This window comes from Pempheris klunzingeri, chromosome 17 (genome assembly GCF_042242105.1).
Source record: "Pempheris klunzingeri isolate RE-2024b chromosome 17, fPemKlu1.hap1, whole genome shotgun sequence".
Lineage (NCBI taxonomy): Eukaryota > Metazoa > Chordata > Actinopteri > Acropomatiformes > Pempheridae > Pempheris > Pempheris klunzingeri.
In genome coordinates this window covers 17,443,627-17,462,625 of record NC_092028.1, presented here as the reverse complement: position 1 = coordinate 17,462,625, position 18,999 = coordinate 17,443,627, and the positions used below count along the sequence as shown (strand labels likewise).

The 18,999-nt window shown below is 40.5% G+C and overlaps 1 protein-coding gene across 1 annotated transcript in view; it reads left to right on the top strand.

Moving 5' to 3' along the window:
• LOC139217007 (ras-related protein Rab-26-like) overlaps nucleotides 1-18,999 on the top strand; it is a 47,735-nt gene that overhangs the window by 21,631 nt on the left and 7,105 nt on the right. Inside the window, exons 4-5 of the mRNA XM_070848266.1 lie at nucleotides 2,056-2,122; nucleotides 6,870-6,922. Of these exons, the coding sequence (XP_070704367.1) occupies nucleotides 2,056-2,122; nucleotides 6,870-6,922 (120 nt within the window). The remainder of the gene's footprint in view (nucleotides 1-2,055; nucleotides 2,123-6,869; nucleotides 6,923-18,999) is intronic.

Here is an 18,999-nt window from a genome sequence, read left to right as displayed (position 1 = left end):
GCAATTTCTGTGAGAGGTGTCATTAAGGGAAAGGTCAACCAAATAGGATTCAGACGCTAACGCCCGTAGAATTGTATAGCCACCTGTCAGATCCGGTTTCCAACCCCACCTGTCACCAAGTAAAACCATTCTAGCTTTAGCAGGTCCTACTTTATCTGATGCATGTGCCTAATCATACAAGGTGAAGTAAAGATCTATCAGTGACCTTATTTTGGGAGGACAATCAATAACCTTGATACAAAGATAATTAGTTTTTATCTATCTCCATGAATACCTTCCATTAGTTTTCTTCCCTAGTCCACACTTCGTTCACTCTTTTGAGAACTGGCACATTCAGAACAACTCAGCATTGATGTGTGCTTGATATTTCTGTCAAACAGAGCAAGTAATTATGTGAATTATCCCTTATGATCTTAATTAGAGGTTGACAGAGGCTGGTGGAGTGGTCCTTTGCTCTGTGATGTGTTCATTTCGGGTTAATTGGCTCAAAGTCAGTTTGTAAAGCAGCCCGGATCCTACAAACAGAGAGAGAGAGGGTTATTTTTCCTCCTGTAATTGCCATTCTTCATTATTGCCATTTGGATCCTGGGGAGATGGTCGCCCCAGGGGGCAATCAGGAGGCAGAGCCAACATCAAAGCTGACAGAGAGAAAGAAGAAGAAGAAGCAAGAGGAGAAGAAAAGGTGCACAAATGAATCAAAAGATTGTCGCTCATACAAAAACCAAATGAGGGGTGCAGTCAACCTGCACAGGTCTGCTCAAAGGAGAGAAGAAAATATAATTGCCAGTGGAGCCAAATTGTGATGAGAGACAGTGCTGCCTGATGGGGAAAAAGAAGGACTTAATTAGGCTTATTCCACTGAGGTTGGACAATAGGACGAAAGGTATCGACCATAGTGGGTGAATATTCAATATCATGACCCAGACTGAGCTCCAAATTAGAAATGATGAGAAAAAAAAAATAAATGCAATATGCGCTATGACCTTAAACCTAATCAATATGGTGGATCAAATGACTGTGTGTGGTGTGAAAAGGGTTGCTTGTAGTGATAAACAGAGAATTATCACCTGATCTTGTTCCCCTCAGCTCCACAGTGTGTTTCAGCATCTTTTAGGCGACTGTTTTGATTTTACAGCCAGCAACGTAGGTGTTTTGGTTCACTCTCACCATTCTAATCACAGTGCCACAGTGACGTCACTCTTTGGTTTGTGGACTCCCATTTTGACCATCGGCATCTTGGTTTCGAAAACCAGAAGTCACATTAATTCTGCGAAGATCTCTGCATCTGATTGGTTAGATTTCAGCATGACCCACTTCTGACTGGTTAGTCACAAGCTAGTCCCTCTCTAAAGCATACTCTGCTTTATAGTCTATTTTACTCTAAATGGGACCACAATATACAAACTGCACATCATGCTGTGTTGAAGTAAACTTGTCTGAGACCATAAACTCACCAGGAAAATGTTTACTGAGTAGGTGCATTTTCTTATAGATTTCCTTACAATCAGACTTCTTTTTGCAGCCTGTGGCCCCCTGCTGACTATTAGAAAAAATGCCAGTTTAAGACACGGAGGATACGTCCACTTCTTTTATACAGTCTGTGGTTGGTAAACATAGTAGAGCATTTAGCAGCTAAAGAGCCAGATATTTCCTTCGGGAGTTGTTTGAGATCAAGACTGAGCTAAAAAGAGAAAACACTGAACATGACATTGATCAGATGGAAGTCAACACGACTTGTCTGCTAATGTGTACACAGGTAACCGTTTGCATACATATTGACATCAGTGTTGTGTTTACAGCTTGCTGCGCTGCCCCAAGTGACTAAAAAGAAATAATGAATGCAGCTTTAAGTAACGATTTCTTTCAGGGCTGAATTCACAAGACAACGGGCTGTTCAATAACCCTTTGTGAAAACTTCCATTCAATTTACTCCTGTGGAATGGAGACGAGACACAATGAGCCCCAGCAGGAAGACTGAGCAAACACAGGACTTATTAAAAAGATAGAAACTTCTCTCTTCACTCGGTGATTACTTTCCTCTCTTACTCTCTGCAGATCTGGGACACAGCTGGGCAGGAGCGGTTCCGCAGTGTCACTCATGCCTACTACCGTGACGCCCACGGTGAGACGCATGCACACACACACACACACACACACACACACACACACACACACACACACACTTGTGTACAGGTTTGAGATTGTTGTACTACAAAGAATTTACTTGTAAATTAAGACACAGTCCCCATTTGCTGTTGACATCCATGTACTCGACATGCAACTCAGACACCTGATCGTAAATTAAATGAGGGTTTCGTAGCGTGTTGAGAGGAGGCTTTAAAATATTACAATAATAATACACTGGACATACACTTTTTGGAGAATTCTTGTTTAGAAGTGCTGTTTGGCAATGAAAATAAAGTTTTATACCAGTTATAATTCACAGCTGTGTCAGTCTAAAGGTGTAGATGAGACTGTTTTTCAGTATTATTAAGTACTGAGGTTTTCTCACCGCTGGGATGGAGGGACAACACATTCAGGATCCATGAGACTCTTTGATCTGTAATCAGTCATCACAGATGGATGTGTGTTTTTGTGTGTTTGGGTCTACTCATTATTAGCCTTGCTAATGTTCATTTAGAAAGCTCTTACTGGCAACACTCCACAAAGCTGGTAATCAAGGCAGAGCAGCTTTTAGTAAATAGCTTGAATCAAATCCACATAACCTGGTGTATGAGGCACAAAACCTCAACGCTGAGCAATAAACATATTAACATTGAATGCATATTAAGGTCTGATTAGTCATCTTTTTTTTTTTTTTTAACTATCCAGGTGAGTTTATGCAGAGAAAGCTAAAGGGGTCACACAAACACTGTATGCTATCAGTTAATCATGGTGGTAAAACCCAGGGATTATGAAGCGATTATATCAGAGAAGGTGCACCCCAGAGTGTAAACACAATCTTCTTCTGGTGTTAGTCCCAGATCACACACACTCTACTAAATTACATAAACAGTAAGTTATTGGATAAATAACAGCTTGATATAAAATGAAATGTGCCTAGAAGAAGTGAAGGATCTTCAATTCCCACACAGAACAGCTTTCCAAGCAGGATTGACTTTTCTCTGATGGGGCAAATAACGGCTCTGCTCCTGTTTTTTTTGGTACTTGGTATTCAAGCAATGTTGCAGTATGCTTTTGTCATTTTGTCCCCTCATACATATGGAGAGTGCATCAGCTTGTTTGGTCCTTTTTATCGCTGAGCAGTCAGGGATCGCCGTATGATCAAAGGAGGAAAGTTTTATCGTCAGGATCTGTGCGTCTGTATAATCTTTTTAAGTTCATGAAACTGAAGCAAGAACAAGCACGTGCACATGTGATTTAAAGAGTGTAAATGATCTCGGTGTGTGTATTCTCCTCATTATGCATGTCATGGTTTGGTGGTTCGCCTGCATAATTATAGCAGGATTTATCGTCTCTGTCTCCTGGAGGAAAGAGACCCTGGGGGACTTTTATCAGGTCCAGTTTTCGGCACCACGCCCAGAAACAGATCCTCCTCTGAAAACCGCATCACATCTTTGGAGTGCAGCCTTGGACATCTCGGTGTCAGGCTTTCAATTACTTTTCCATCACCAGCGTGAAGCATATCCTAAGATAAGTTGCCCTATAGAGCAAAGATACATCAAGGATTTCATCAGAGACGTGACCTTCTCAATGCTGATCACCGTCTCACCTGTCGCTCAGAGCTTGAGGGAGCAAATAGTTAGAAATAGGTCCTAGTACCTCTGGAGAAAAAAAAAACAATATTTAGGATAAGTCTTTTGTGCCTATGGCAGTACCACAGTAAAGGTACTGCACTCACTGTAACACTCTTATAGATACCAAGTGTCTAAATGCTGCTCACTGTGATTCACTGCTACTTTGTCTAACCTGAGCAAACTCCTGCTTCAGCAGCAGAATGTCAGTGAGCTGTCTCTGAAGTCTCTGAAGTGTTGTACAAAAGGGTCTACTACTGTGGTTTCCTCAGTAGTGTGCTCAAACAAGCGTGTATATTTCGATCTGGCTGCTGTCCTTATGTGCTGGGTGTAAACTCTGTCTCTGTGTGCTTTCCGTAAACTCTGAAAACAAACTCGAGTTTCTTTCTGCAAAGTGTACTTTTGTCCTTATGTCCCCACAGTGAACTGAATCATGTAACACAGCAGTTACAGGTTTTAGGGTAAGCCCCGATGAGTTTTCACTCTTTTAAGCTCCGCTGTGCATCTGTCGACATCAAAATATCTCCTATGCCAACCGACCTTGGGCAAAGCTACGCCTTGAATTGTATGTGACTGTTTAACTGCTGTGAATGAACCAATTATTAAGTACACTTTCATTTTTCTCTTTCTTGTCATTGATCATGGTAGAATTTGAAATTATGCACCTAAGCTGTATACAGGTAGAATGTTGTCTCATAGCTCTTAATTCTTAATGACCATAATGTCATTGCAATGGTGTGATAACGTCATAGATAAAACCAACTAAAGGTATGTTCATTTTTAGTGTTTCTCCCCAGAATCACCGGCAATAATCAATATTTTTATAGTAACAATTTATCAATGACGTTCTTAAAACCATTTGACAAAGTTAAGTTGGTAGAGACCAAACCCGGAGCTAAAAAAAAGAGTGAATTTTGGACTATTGTACATTTGGCCGTAAATCCACCCACACTGATGTTTGACATGCAAACACTCACTCCCCCATGAAGCCAAGGTGAAGTATGCTAATGGAGCTAACTGTCTTTGCCATAACATTTGGTGACTAGAGCATTCAGAGAGAGAGAGAGAGAGAGAGAGAGAGAGAGAGAGAGAGATGTGGGAAGGATTATTTTAGATGTTGGTGAATATGCACTGTATCCGCTGTGTGGGAAAAAAAGGTGCAGACAGCCATCAGATATTTTTCAGCTCATTTTTTTGAAATTTATTTAATTTCAGCATGTTTTTTTTTTACAGGTTACATGCATGTCTAACCAGAAAGTCACAGTGGGAGACTATTGATAAAGAAGAAACAGACAAAACACAGAGAAGAAATGTTTTTTTAGAAAGATTTTTAGATATTAAATTTAAAATATTTTACCTCAACAAATGCATCCAGTTTCCCGAATCAAGAAACAAAAGGTTTCATTTTACTGCAATGCTTGATGATTACTAACCCTGTAATTACATTCTACTTCATTATGTGCTGTGTAATTTAGCAGAAAAGTTCAAATTTAAAATGAGATCATAAGAAAATACAATCCAGGCTGCACGAGGGAAGAACAAATGAAAACTTTTCATATGGTGTAAATGTAATCACAGAGATGGAAAATGAAGCATTTGTGTGTGAATGTGTGAATGTGAAGAGGAGACACAGCTCCACAAAATGTTTTCTCCAATGTCACTGCTGTTCTTCCATCTTTGTTTTTATCTTTCCTCTTTGTTGCTGTCATTGCTTTCTCCTTTAAAGTGTCTCACCAATTCAGCTCTCTCTCCTTTTGCTGTCGTATTGCCTTCCACTCCAGCCGCTCGTCTTCCTAACCCTTCTCGTCAATTCTGTGTTTGCAATCTCGGTTCATCTACTCCTTCTGACCTGGATTTCACTATTCAATTTGCCAGCAAATCTCATGTATAATGAGACTTCTTGATTGAGTCCATTGTTTCCAGTGCTCAAAGGAAAACAGAGGATCTGGATATTTTACAGAAATTGCAAATGACTGATTTGATTAACTGTTTTTTACTAAATAACAATTTAGGCCGACCTTTACCGATACTGGCATATTATTAGTAGAAAACAGCTTTTGGAAAGGACGATGACGCAGGCCGGCAGAAAGGCAAACCTGAATCAACACAGACAGTTTATGCTTTTCTGTGTCCTGACTTCAACCATTGAGTGATAATAGATAGAAAAGGATGAGAAACAGCTCCAGGACAAGTCTATCCGAGCCCAGCTTTATTACACAGCTGTCAGTCTGCATCATGCTGATCTGTCCTGGGCCGCCTTCCTCCTCAGCTGCACAGTCTCAAATACCTGCGCTCCCCGAGCCGATGGCCCCGCAGACGTATAGCAGGAGGAGGACCGGGGCGTCTCTGCGGTTTAAAAGGCCCTGTTACTCATATTTTCCCATGTTTGTATCCTATTATGTGCATGCATTTGTTTGCCACATTAAGGCAGTATTCAGATTAATATGTCTTATTTAAATGACCTTAATATGTTTTATTTGAATCACTGATAGGAGTAAACATGATGGGGTGGTACACTACTTGAATTTTGTTGTCCCTGCCATTTGCTTGACCTTCTGCACTTGTTGCTGGAGAAGTTTACTGTAGACTATACATATGTCTTAATTAGGCTATTATCATTATCTTGGTGTTCACATTTGTATATTTGTGTCTGTTTGTAAAAGTACTGAGTTTGTGCGGAAAAAAGATTCAGCTGGCATAGAGATGTCTGAAGAGCAGCTGGTAATGACTGAGTCACTTCTACATGGGTTAAAACAGGTTGTACGGATGAAGGACTCACAGTGTCAAAGTTTGAGACCTGCTAGAGCAGACACGGTGAGAGCAGTGTTTTTGACCAGTGCTTAATTTCTAATATTTCTTGTCATGTTTTTGCAAAGTAGTATCCTATGTATAGTAAATTCACCACCTTAACTCCTAACTCTAATCAGTCTTGGGGCGAGAGTGAAAGTGAACTTTCATAATTAAATTTGAAAGGGAGTTCAGACACCAAAGCGAAAGATTAAATCAAATATTAGCTGAAAATCTTTTCTACCAAACCATTTTACAGTAACAAATGATTTGCAGTCATGATTTTTGAAAGGTCGCACTTAAACTTCTCTTTCTTCTTTCTTTTAGCTTTGCTTTTGCTGTATGACGTCACCAACAAAACATCCTTTGACAACATACAGGTAGGTTACTTGTTGTTTCCCTTTGTCCTAGCTCCTAATTGAATAATTGGGTAGTTGTTACAACCACTTAGAATCCTCTGAATGTTCGGTGGTTGTATCAGTTTCATTCTCACTTTTTTTTTCATGCAAACATGAGCAGACGTTATTATTTCATAAACAAGTGCACCCAATGTCACGCCTAACATGGTAATTTGCAATTACTCGTTTTAATTAACTTTATCTTTGCCCATTAGGTTAATGTTATAAATCCAAAGGCTGCGGCTGGATCCCGAATCCAAATGTTTGTCACAAAAGGCTCAGTAATATCTGATACATGAATGAATGAATGAACGATTCGGCTTTGTAATGACAAAATGCTCAGCTTCGTTGTCAGTGTCACTTTTGGCAGCATCATTAATCCAGCTTTTTATCAAAGCTAATCATGTGACAGAGGAGCTGTCCCTGTTTGACAGTGAGAGGAGAACATCTGATCAAAGGAAAAAGGAGGAGAAAAAAACAGCAGAACAAATAAGAAGAGGACGAATCGGGGAGATTAAATTATTATATTTTTATATCTGCCCTTTCTGAAGCTGAATCTCCTCTGCTCCTCTTCTCCCCACAGCACCGTACCTCCAAGTTTATTAAACTGAAAAGGAATGGCTTTTATTAGGCAATTCAGCTGAGTTAAGTTAGATTTTATTATTCCCTGCAGGGAAATTTATCTTCTACATTTGACCCAATAATGGAGCAGTGGGCAGGCGCACTTCAGCGCCCAGCGACCGGCTCCAGTTCTGAGTCCAGTGTCTGGGTCAATAGCAGTGTTCCTGAAAAGTCTTTTTACTTGAGATGCATGTCTTTAGAGTGATGTGGAGACTCGACACAGAAAAGCTTGGGTTCACTGACCGCTGAGCCACTGCGGCGCCTGTCCTGCTTGTTGGCACAGACTGTTAAATGTTGTGGCTGCAGGAACACTGAAAACAGATTAGACGAGGAAGGATGAAGCTGATAAGACCTGAGCACTCATGCAAAGGAAACCATTCATTAGTACAGAGGATTTTATTACCTTCATGACCAGATAGATACACAGCTTCACAAACGGCAGGTCATCATGAAAGATGCTTGTATAGAAGCTGTACCTCATTATTATTATCATCATGCTATTTTTTTCATTTTCAAAAAGGTTTCATGCAGTCTGGCCTGCAGAACAGCAGTTTACAAATAAAAACACAGTCAACCCTGGGAACCCAGACATATTCCCTTTTTATTGATTCAGCTAATTAAAAATAAATGAGAATTTAATATAAGTGGACAGAGAGCCAACCTGACACAAGGAACTTTTTCTTTTTTTGTCATATGATCATTTTGTGCATATTCTAAAGCAAACTTTGAAAGTATAGAAGCAAAACAGGAAGGGAGGATTTAAAAGGATACAGAGAAGTCCTCTGAGTAAATTTTTCCAATCAATGAAAACAAATAATTCATATCTTAATCAATAATGAGAAAAATGTGTTTATGTAGTCATACTCTATGTAAAGGGTAAAACTCTCTTTTACCTGGGAAGAACAAGCCAACCAGCACCACTGAATATGCTGTAAAAGTCAATGGCACAAAATGGCAGCTTTTCAGAAACGTCTATCACCTCCATCACCTCCATCAGCCTGCTTCAAAGTGCCACTGCTGTCAGAGGGACTGAAGTCGTGCCAGCTGGTGTCACTATGTCATCATACCTGCTGTTTCCCTCTGTGTAGTAAATGTACCTTGCAGCAGGAGGGGTGGCAATTTTCAGCTGCTGTAATTGACACTGTCTGTCAGGGGAAAAATGGCTCTCTCAGAGGTGGTGTTCAGGAAAGGAGAAGGTGTTTTTCATCCGTCTTTGTCAGAAAAATACGATGTGCCAATCTGCCCTGAGGGATGATTAAAGCAGAAGCTTCTTCAGCTCCAGATGTGAACAGCAGCTCAAGGAGAGGATGGGGGGGGGGTGTAAGTGTAGAAGGTGGACAGGAAGGACACTGATATGTTTGGCAGACAGTAGCAGAAGGAAGGATGAGCATCTGTCAGACAAATGAAACAAAGTCTCCAGCCCTAACGGAGAACCTTCAGCAGATGCAGAATATTTCCACTTCTATAAAAACTGTCCCTGCCCTGTTTTTTTTTTTTTTTTCTGCCGTGACAAGTATGCACATCCTAATATACCAAAAGACGTATCACTTATAACACCATTCTCCATTCTTGTATTTAATCTTCTCTGTTTGCTGTATCTTGCTTCTGCACAGTTTCCCCACTGAGACTGTTTATTATTGTGAGAAGTTTATGATATGAAACCGTTTTTAAAATTTGGGGTAATCATAGGAGATGCACACCGACAAGTCCTTCCCTCGCCTGCTTAGCCTTCCCTGCTTCCTTTCTCAGCCCTCCACCTCTATCATATTCAGTCAATCTATTACAGGAGGGATGGATGCTGGCTGCAAGCTACAGATGCCTTCTGGCACAGCTCTGCTTAACAAGCACTAACTCATGTTAATGAACGCTAATGGTGATGAATGCCACACTGAGGGAGAGGGAGAAGTGAGAGGGGCACATCCGTCTCTCCTCTTCTGCCCTCACACCTCCTCTCTGGGCAGTATTATTGTCAGGCTGGCAAAGCCTTAGCATCATATGAGGTGTCCATCATCTGAGGGACACTTAACACTCGGGGCAAGAGAGACTCAGTTAAAAGAATTCATCTTATGCACTCACACATCTGAAACATCAGCTGCTTTCATTTAGATAATAGAATTTTGTTTTAAGTGGTTTGAAGATTAAAGTCATTTCTTTAGATATACAGATGAGAATCTTCAGATACATTTTCAAGTTCCAGCTTGCAGACGAGGCTTATAGACTTACTCTGGTGTTTCATGTAGTCCATTATGGTCAGAGCCATGAATCTATCTTTTGTTTATGTTATACACAGTGGCAAGTATTTGTTGGTGTTAGCCATTGAAGCAGAAATACACAGGCCATTTAGTCATGTGATGAATGTCTTCTTGTCAGAGGTAGTGCTTCAGGGAGACTTTAAGAGCCCACATAGGCCTCTGCTGCAAATCATTCGTCTGGGTTATCCTGTTAAAATGTAGCTTGGTGCCTGTGGTGCTATCATTCAAAACTAGGACTGTTGGCCGTCGATGGGAATCAGAAACCTTGTCAAACCAGAACCTGCAGTTCCTGAAGTACACCATTCAGAAAGGATCGGGGCCTAAGCTGCAGTGTTAGCAAGAGACAACAGATTCATCTTTGTTTACCTGACAAGGACCTTTTTTTTTTTTAGCCTTTGCGAATGATAACTGTCAGAAGCAAAGGTGGAAGTAGCGTCATGTTTTGTACCCCAAGTCGCCCCAGTCGTGCTGTTTTTTATCTAAACCCGCACCTTTGACTGCGCAACAGAAGAAATTCCCCACTGCGTTCTGATAACATTAGAATTGATCGCGTTCAGGCACTGATCCCAGTGAAGCAATCCCATAAGACACAAACTCTTGTTTCATATTGACTGCGCAGATCAATAGCTCTAACTTGGATTAGAATACATTCTCTAAATAAAAAAAAAAAAAAAGTTTCTTATCGATCTGGCTTTAATGCTGATGTTAATGCTAATGGTAACTTTTAAGCTGCACTTGCTCTGACATGAGTTTGCATGTGTTTGCATGTGTTAATTCCCAAATGCTTGATCATGCTTTCGGGTCTGCGTTGCAGGAACCCAGTAAAAGCAGCGAGAGATATGAAATCTTCATCTGTGTGCCTTCAGTCAGCTCCCTCTCTCTGTCCCCGGGGCATGGGCTGGCTTCAAATGAAATGGCCGCCTGCCTACCACATAGCTGTTAGTTAAATGTCATGGCACCACCGCACCAGATGGTAATGAGAGAAACTGTCAGTAAATAATGCAGTGATATGAATTTAAATACCAGTCATTTTTAATCAGTGGAGACTGTGGCATTTTAGAAGTGAATCTTTTCAGGCAAGTGTTGTATGAAGTCACATCATAGTGGTGCGTTATTCTGCAACATCAGGCTCTGTATGTGTTAGCACAGGCATGACGCGCACTAATCCTCATTCATTACCTTGTCATTCGCACATCACCTGTAATTTGGCCTCCTGTATGGGATATTATTAGTATGTCAGCTCCATTGATTCAGTAGATTATGGCCTGTCCTTGACTATATCAATCATGATGCAGCCAGTGGAGCGTAGCTCTGCAGAGGCAAAGTGTCGAAGGGAAAATGATCCACCAGAGTTCAGCTGCTTTCTGTGGACATTTCCATTTACTTTGATGTCAGCGGCAAAGTGGCAAAACATATGAGACGCGTATACGCACACGAACACACACTCACACACAGCAAGATAAATGAAGATGTCCTATGAGCCGCCTTGCCTTTTGTTGTTGTTGGAGCAATTCAATTTCCCAGAAGGAGTAAAGATAACGGAGACGTCGTAGTCGATGGGTGTTTGTCAGAGGTGTTTGACTTCCTTTATGGAAATAACTTCAGAATAGATGAAAAAAAAGTTGCTTCTCCTTCATCTTTGTCCTTGTTGCGTGGTTTTTATTTCGCTTTTGTAGTTCAAAAACTGCCTCCTTTTTTAGAAAAAGGGTGGCCATCTCCTCTCCATCATCTCCCTGCTCTTTGTTACATAACGCCTCTCGTCCTCCCGCTCACTAGCAGAGTGCCTTTTATGTTGCTCTGAGTTTGTTGAAACTCTGCAGAAAGAAGCTCTTTACCTGTGAGGGGACTGACAAAGGTCACAGCCACTCAGACGCTCTCGTAACCAAAATATGATTTGCAGACTGTCTCTTTATACCTTCTCTTTCTAGCATCAGAAAGCACCATGAAGTATTTAGAAAAATCGAAGGCAGCTATGTCATCAACTGGAGTGTTTAACCACCTCGAGCATTCATTAGCTCTACTGTTTGCACTCCCGTTACTCTAATTGTTCTTTAATCAACTGATGGCATTAATGGTGTATGAAAACAAGGTTGGAATCCATTTATGAGGCCAGTTTAAAGAAAAATGCTGTTGTGGGATAGCCTTGGGTACAGAGTTTTGGATCTATAGTCCATACTAAGAAATGTGCTGCCTAGAAAGCTGCTCTGAAACAAAGATTTTCTCGGGAGGTCTTTCTTGCAGCCAAGAAAAGGAAAAGTTTTTGAGAAGTTTACCACATCCTCTGGGTTTATTTTATTTTTTGCACAAAGTCACTTTTACTTTGTAATTTTTCCAGAAATGCTTTCTATTGTGAAACAGATTTATCAGATAGTGGGAGCCAGGAGTCCTGCACTGTGAGTCTGCAGGAAGGTGTTCGCAAAAATGATTCAGCCAATTTTTGTCTACATTGTTTGGCTGTTTCTGTATCATTTTCCCTGTTAGTCACTGCAACTATTGACACTACAGTCTCAGTGTAAATATGTGATCCCAGATCTTCTTGTCTGCCTCTGTTTGCAGATATTATCGCTCCCCCTTTCTTCCCAGTTGTACTCTTGTGCACTGTGATACGTTTTTGCTCTCTGTCACAAGTGAAACAAACTGTCAACGACAGATATTGTTAATCTTTTACGGACACAAACTGATAAAATCCAGCACATATGCAAAAGCTCTCTGTTTTTCTGTCACTCTCTATCTCTTTTGTCTTTTTGGAGAGCTTTATCTCTAACTGGCATGCACAAATGCAGAGGCGTCATTATTTTTGTTGTGGTTACTCTGACTTTTTATCACAGTCCTGCAATCCTTTCATCATCCAGACAGAAGGACCTTGTAGCTTTTGTTTGAAATGGAAAGAGTGTGAAAAAAGTGTGATTGAGGTTTTCAATTACATGTACGAGCAGAATAGTAAGTGGCCTCTGAAAAAAGTGTAGGTGGCTTCTACACCTCGAGATGAAGTTTGAACACCAACACTAACTTTGACTAAAACAAAACTAAATGCAGGTGAATAACAGTAACCCAAATCTATAGTATAAACAGTGCATTTTGTGGATTATCCAGAATAATTATGATATTGTTTAGAGAACAGCATGTTGTTCAGTGGGTTTTTCTGTTATTCTTGAAGCAAAAAAATAACAAATGTATTTGACTGGTGCAGTTGATGTCTAAAAACCTTTGCAACCACAGCCAAAACTGCAGGACCACCAAAATCTGGGGGTAACTGCGGGTGAAAAAATGTGGGTAAACTTATTGTGTATCCTTTTATTTATGATTAAACACCACCACATTTGCAATAACTGTAGTAATGGCGATGTCAGCAGTGGTTATATCAGCTTGGAATTTAACCTGAAGACTGCTTTACAACCTGTGGGGGGGGGGGGGGAGTTATGGGAGTTTAAGAGGGAATGAACAAAAGTTTAAATCAAATTGTATTATGAGAAGTGTTGGACTCACCACTTACTTGCTTTTCTGCTAGTGACGCCTACAGTTCTAGCTTACCTTCAGGTTTTTGTTATCACTTCCTCTGACTTGTCATCTAGCGCCATCATCAGGTCAGAAATATAACTTTGGTAAATATTTTGGTTCATAGCCAAGTATCCACATATGTGTGTCTGTATGTCCGCAGCTAATCTCGAAAAATACTGGACCGACCAGACCTGTTTTATCGCACCATTGACAGCTGAATCCTGTCATCAACAAATGCTTCAGTTTGACGTCACAGTGCAGAAGGCCAAAAACAAGCCTTACCTCATCTGTTCCAGGGCATGTTTTAGCCTTTGTCATGGCTCAAACTGACATCCACAGAAATGTTTGGATGTCCTAAAGTTAGTAAGGAAAAAGGCAAAAAATACTACAGACATGTACAACATATTTATGTAGTTACTTTACCTTCATTACACCTATAATAGATTAGAGTAAGTACCTATTGAGGTAATAACACATCACTGTAAGTGTGCTATAAAAGTTTGGTGCCTACAATATGTTTTTGCGCAAAACAGTCAGTAGTGTTAATAAGCCTGAAGCATGTCAAGAAGTTAGCACTGGGTGTAAGACATTGGATACGTAACAGCAGAAGAAGAAACACTGGATCAAAGTTGCGGCATCTCAGCAGAGGTCACCCTCCTCCCACACAGTGTGACTGTATCAAAGTTAGCACATGCCAAAATGGCTTTAGGTGTTTTCTGAGCTTTCCTACTCTTGTTTTTCTCTTTCTGTTTTATCCTGCATCAACTTACATTTGAAAGTTAAAACAACGTTTGTCTGGAGACGATGAATGCATGCGATATGAGTAAGACAAGATGCACCTTTTTAAAGCAAAAACACATTTTAAAGAGAGGAAATGTGTTTACAAGGACTGACATGGTAACGGTTTGACTGACAGAAAGGCACTGAGGCCCCCTGACACACAGTGCATGTCTCTGGAAACAATTGGCACAGAGGATATCATGATAATGAGGACATTTGTGCACACAATGTTAAAAAACTGGCACACAGCTTAGAGAGGAACTACTGCATCTACATTCCTGCAATGAAATGGTGTGTGGATCAATTTCTTATAAAGGAAATGTAGCAAAGTGACACACGTGCAGATTAGTGACTTCTGTTCTTTGTCTCTGCAGCTTTGAGACCTTTCAGTCTGCTCACACTGAATCTCCATTTTGCTGGAACTTGACATTTTGCCCACTCCATTCTGTCCCTTCATAACATAATGAAAACCTTAAATTATTGATTTCCTCATTTCTATTCATAATTCGGAGAAGTAGAAGTCCATTTACAGGTCGACACTGGCAGGGTTTGGGTGCTGATTGTATTAACCTCTTGTCTTGACCACTTTCCATTAATGAAACACAGACCTGTCTCTCACACTCTGCTTTTCTCTCTGTCATGCATGTTTTTTGAAGAGGTCTATGAAGATGTTGCAACAAAGTAGGTGGATAGTTGCTCAATTAAAAACCACATACCATGAATACTATACATTTTAAATCAAGAAAGTACTTTACAGTAGACAATCCAAGTTTCATTTTTGCTTTTCAAACAGCTCAGTAGTAATGCAAAACCAAAGCAGATTATCTGTTCGGAGCGGAAAATCTCTTAATTTGTGCACAAATGCAGGCACTCGTAGGAAAATAGACCGGTTATTTCTCAGATACTAGATTTTCTAAAGTACCAAGCACATTCTTATCAATCTGAATAAGAGTAAATGTATTTCTGCAGCAAGTATTACTAAGAAATATCTTTATCTCAAAGAAATTATAAAGTGGAGAGAAAGTATTTTTACATTACATAAAGAATAGTATGCTAGTGACACTGAAAAGTATACACACACGTAGGCACGAGCTAAGATATACCTTCAGATCATGAGGTGTAAACAATGAGTAGCGTTTTATAAAAACACTGTATGTGCACAGAGATTCCAGCTAACTTACACTTTGTCAACCTGAGCAACAAGAGTTGCATCATGTAGTTCAGAGCAACTTTGAAACCCAGTTTCAATGTTTTCTGTTGGAGTGGTTTTTCTCCAAAGAAAAGACCTTCATCGGCAAAATGCTGTGAGTTGACCTTGTTTCATCCTCAGCTTATCAGTGATTTTTCTTCCTTTGGCAAAGTGTACTCGTGATTCTTTGTCTTTGAGCTGTTTGCTCAGAGAGCCAAGCTGAATCGCTTTCATTTCTATAAATAAAGGATTTAAAAAGAGGAATAACAAGCAGAAGTTTTCCTTGAAGCAAAACAACCATTTTATTCACTTGAAATCTTTGGTGAAAATGTTTTTTTAACAAATCAAAAAATGAGAAATGTTTCCCCTTAGCTACAGGTCTTTTCAGCCACAGGGTCGGTTTCATGGAAAGCAAAACTCACTCACATAAGTTGTGACACTGCCACTTTCCGCTTATGGAAAAACTTTCATCTGGTTTATTTAGCACTTTTTAAAACAGTGTAAATGTATTACTGACTGAAAAAAGATGCACCGGATTAGGGTCTGCGCTCTTGTTCGGCTTTTCCAGCACAAAAACAAGTTAGCGGAGAGCCTTGTGAGGTGAGAGATGGCTCCTCTATACACGTCTCACCCTCATGCTCATACTCTGTCTATCACTGCAGCTTTTCAAAGCACATCAGTCATCGAAACTTGTCTCACACTCATGTTTTCTGGCAGAAACACGCGTCAGCTGCTCTTTTATAAACATAAAAGCCTTTCTCTTCCCTGTCAGGCCACAGAAATCAGCTTACAAGGCTCTTGGTTTCTGCGTTATTCTTTGTTTTGTTTTTTTCATGATGTGAAGTTTTACAACACAGAAGGGACCTTACATTATTGATGTGTCTTTTATTAGAGATATTGTGTGTGTGCCCATAAAGAAAACATAAAGTAAATCTGCCAGCGCCAACAAGCAGATTTTAAAATGCTAATTCCAACATTATAAACCCCAGTTCTGAACAAATCCAATATAGCTTATTGATTTGTTTCTGAATGCCTGGTTGTGTACCTGCGTGAATACACACAGCACCCAGTGTGACAGTGTTTGTCAGCGTCTTCCTCAAGTGTCAGACAGTGACACTGTGTCGCTCCGCTCAGCTCAGCCGCCTCATGGAGCTTAAACCTCCTCTCAGGGGAGAAGTCCTACTTTCTCCCTGCTCTTCTCTGGTTGCCTCAGTCTCACTCCGCCTGTTGTCGGGAGCAGACTTCTCCACTCTGTCTGTCTGGTGTAATCCTCTGATCAAAGCCCGGCAAGAATGACATTGTCACCCACAGCAAATCTGCTTAGACAAAAGTTCAACAGAAGGAAAGTTGGGTCACATGGAAAGTCACTCTGAGGCTCCTTGAGGAATTCACAGCAGAGTGTGACCTGAGTTTTAGCAGAGTTTCTGTAAACACTTGAAAGAATGCATCATTTTTGTCGGTGACTTGAACACAGTGGGGAATTCAGCAATAAATCATTCTGGTAATGTTGACAGATATTTTTCTTCATGGTTTAGAGGGAAATGTGGCAGCAAAGATTGTCATTACTGAATTTCATCTTAGGAGTAAACTATAAAACACAAGGTAATAAATAGGTACCCAGCCTGAGTTGTATTGTGTAATTTTTATTTTATTTTATTTTCAAAACTAGTGTCGGTACGAAACCTGAGTTTAGATGCTGGTACCTTACTTTGACAAAGTTTTTTTTTTTCTACTAAGCTATTATTTAAACAAAAGAGGCTAAAGTTCCTATATGCTGAATGTTAAAAACAAAGTCTGTAACAGTTAAGGAATCGCTCCCAGCTTTGAAACCAATTTGACCGTGTAATTACAACAATGGCATCTGTCACGTGACGCAGTCAGGCCCAAAAAGACTTTTTTCTATAGACTTGCATACTGAAAGAGACATAGTGTGAGCAGAGTGTGCGCAGGTAGGCAGGTACGTAGGTAGATTCACATCGGCTGTCCCAATCAGCTTATTACAGGCCTGTGACGGCCACAGAATACCGGATTACTTACATTTTTGGTCAAACCATTCGATGTAATGATGACTGTTCTGTGTTGATCTAAATCAGCAACAATGCGATCAAAGAGGAACGTCTTAATAGTTTTGAGCGGTTGTGCTATGGACAAATTCTGGTTTGTTACAGTAACAAGACTAAATGTTAGTTGTTACCTCCACTCCTGCTCGTCACGGCATTTTGAAAGACAAGTTTTGAAAAAAATAAATACATAAATAAAGGTTGTATTCCCGCACCATCAGCCGGCCTGGTTAGTCCAGTATCCTGGAGTGGGACACAGCTCTGCTCTCTCTTCTCAGTGACAACAAAAGGAAGACAGATACAAGGCGACATCAGAAGTACCCTCACACACCTCTACCAATGACAACTTGTCTCAGCAATGTCACAACGCAGCCGGCAGCAGCTGTCTGCCTGGCTTTTATCTTCCTCCTTCTCTGATACCGATCCTTTGGTCTTTGCCTTGTCTTTCACTGTCACTGTCTGTCTCTCCATCTTGCTGCCTTTTGGCACCCTCTCTGTCTCTCTGTCACATCTCTGGCTTTGTGTCTGCCTCTCTCTGTGCCGTTGTTATCATCTCTTATTTCTACAGTTGAGCAGGCAGCACAAGATTCAGCGGTGCTTTTGGCATTTTAGCTTCACGAAATTTAATATGTAAGGGCAAACAGCAACTAATTACTTCTCATTTTGTTCATGATGACTGAGAAGTTTACTCTCAAGTTTCATACAAACTTTCAGACTGACATTTGAATTCATCAGAGCTCCCGACTGATGAGAAAAGGAATCATCGGTGGTGTCCAAAAATAGAAATCGAGCAGCTGAATACGACTGAGCTTGTTAAAGGGGTTTTTTGGGCCCCTACATGCAAAACAAACTTCCAGCTGCATCTGATTTTCCACACTATTTGGGAACTTGCCAGGGCAATGAGCAGAGAAATGTATTACCGTCCCTGCCACCGTGCCACATTGTCATTGACATTTGGCTTCGTGAGCAGCTGGCTAGAGATCCTGGTATTAGTCTTGAATAAAAGATGAACCCAGCCTAGTTCCTTCAGCCATGGTCACTGAGGATATTTGATTTATTTGGAGGTTGGTATTCAGACGCTCGAAGCCCTCTTGCTAATAGACAGATAAACTAATATTTGCTTCTATTTAATGGCTAGTATGACATCATGTAACAAATATATTGTTTTACCACTGTTATAATTTTAATCTAGTGTTTTCAGTTTTTCACCCCTGGAGAGCAGTGATTGTTGATGGTTCTAAACACACTCAGGTTAATGGTCAGCGCCACCTAGTGTCAATAGTGTCAATCCAGACACAACACCATGCAAATACAGGTGGACAAACCATTCACAAAGGCAGTTTTACTGCAGCGATTTTAATTGAAATGCGACGCTTTGGTGGCAAACAAAGAGTGAGGAGTTATTGTTCAGGGCTGTGATGTTGACTGTCTACGTGTAAGAGAGACGTTCAGCTCTGGACAGCAGCAACTCCATGCAAGAGCACATAGACAGAAATATTCCAACATTTTAGGCATTCGGTCAAGCGATTGGTCCAAGACGTGTTGAGTACAGTCCAAACACTACAGATATCATATTCAAGAATCACCTGGGATTACATTAATTTAGATACATTGGACAACTTTATGAATCTTGTACATTTCAGTGTCTACAGTCTTCAA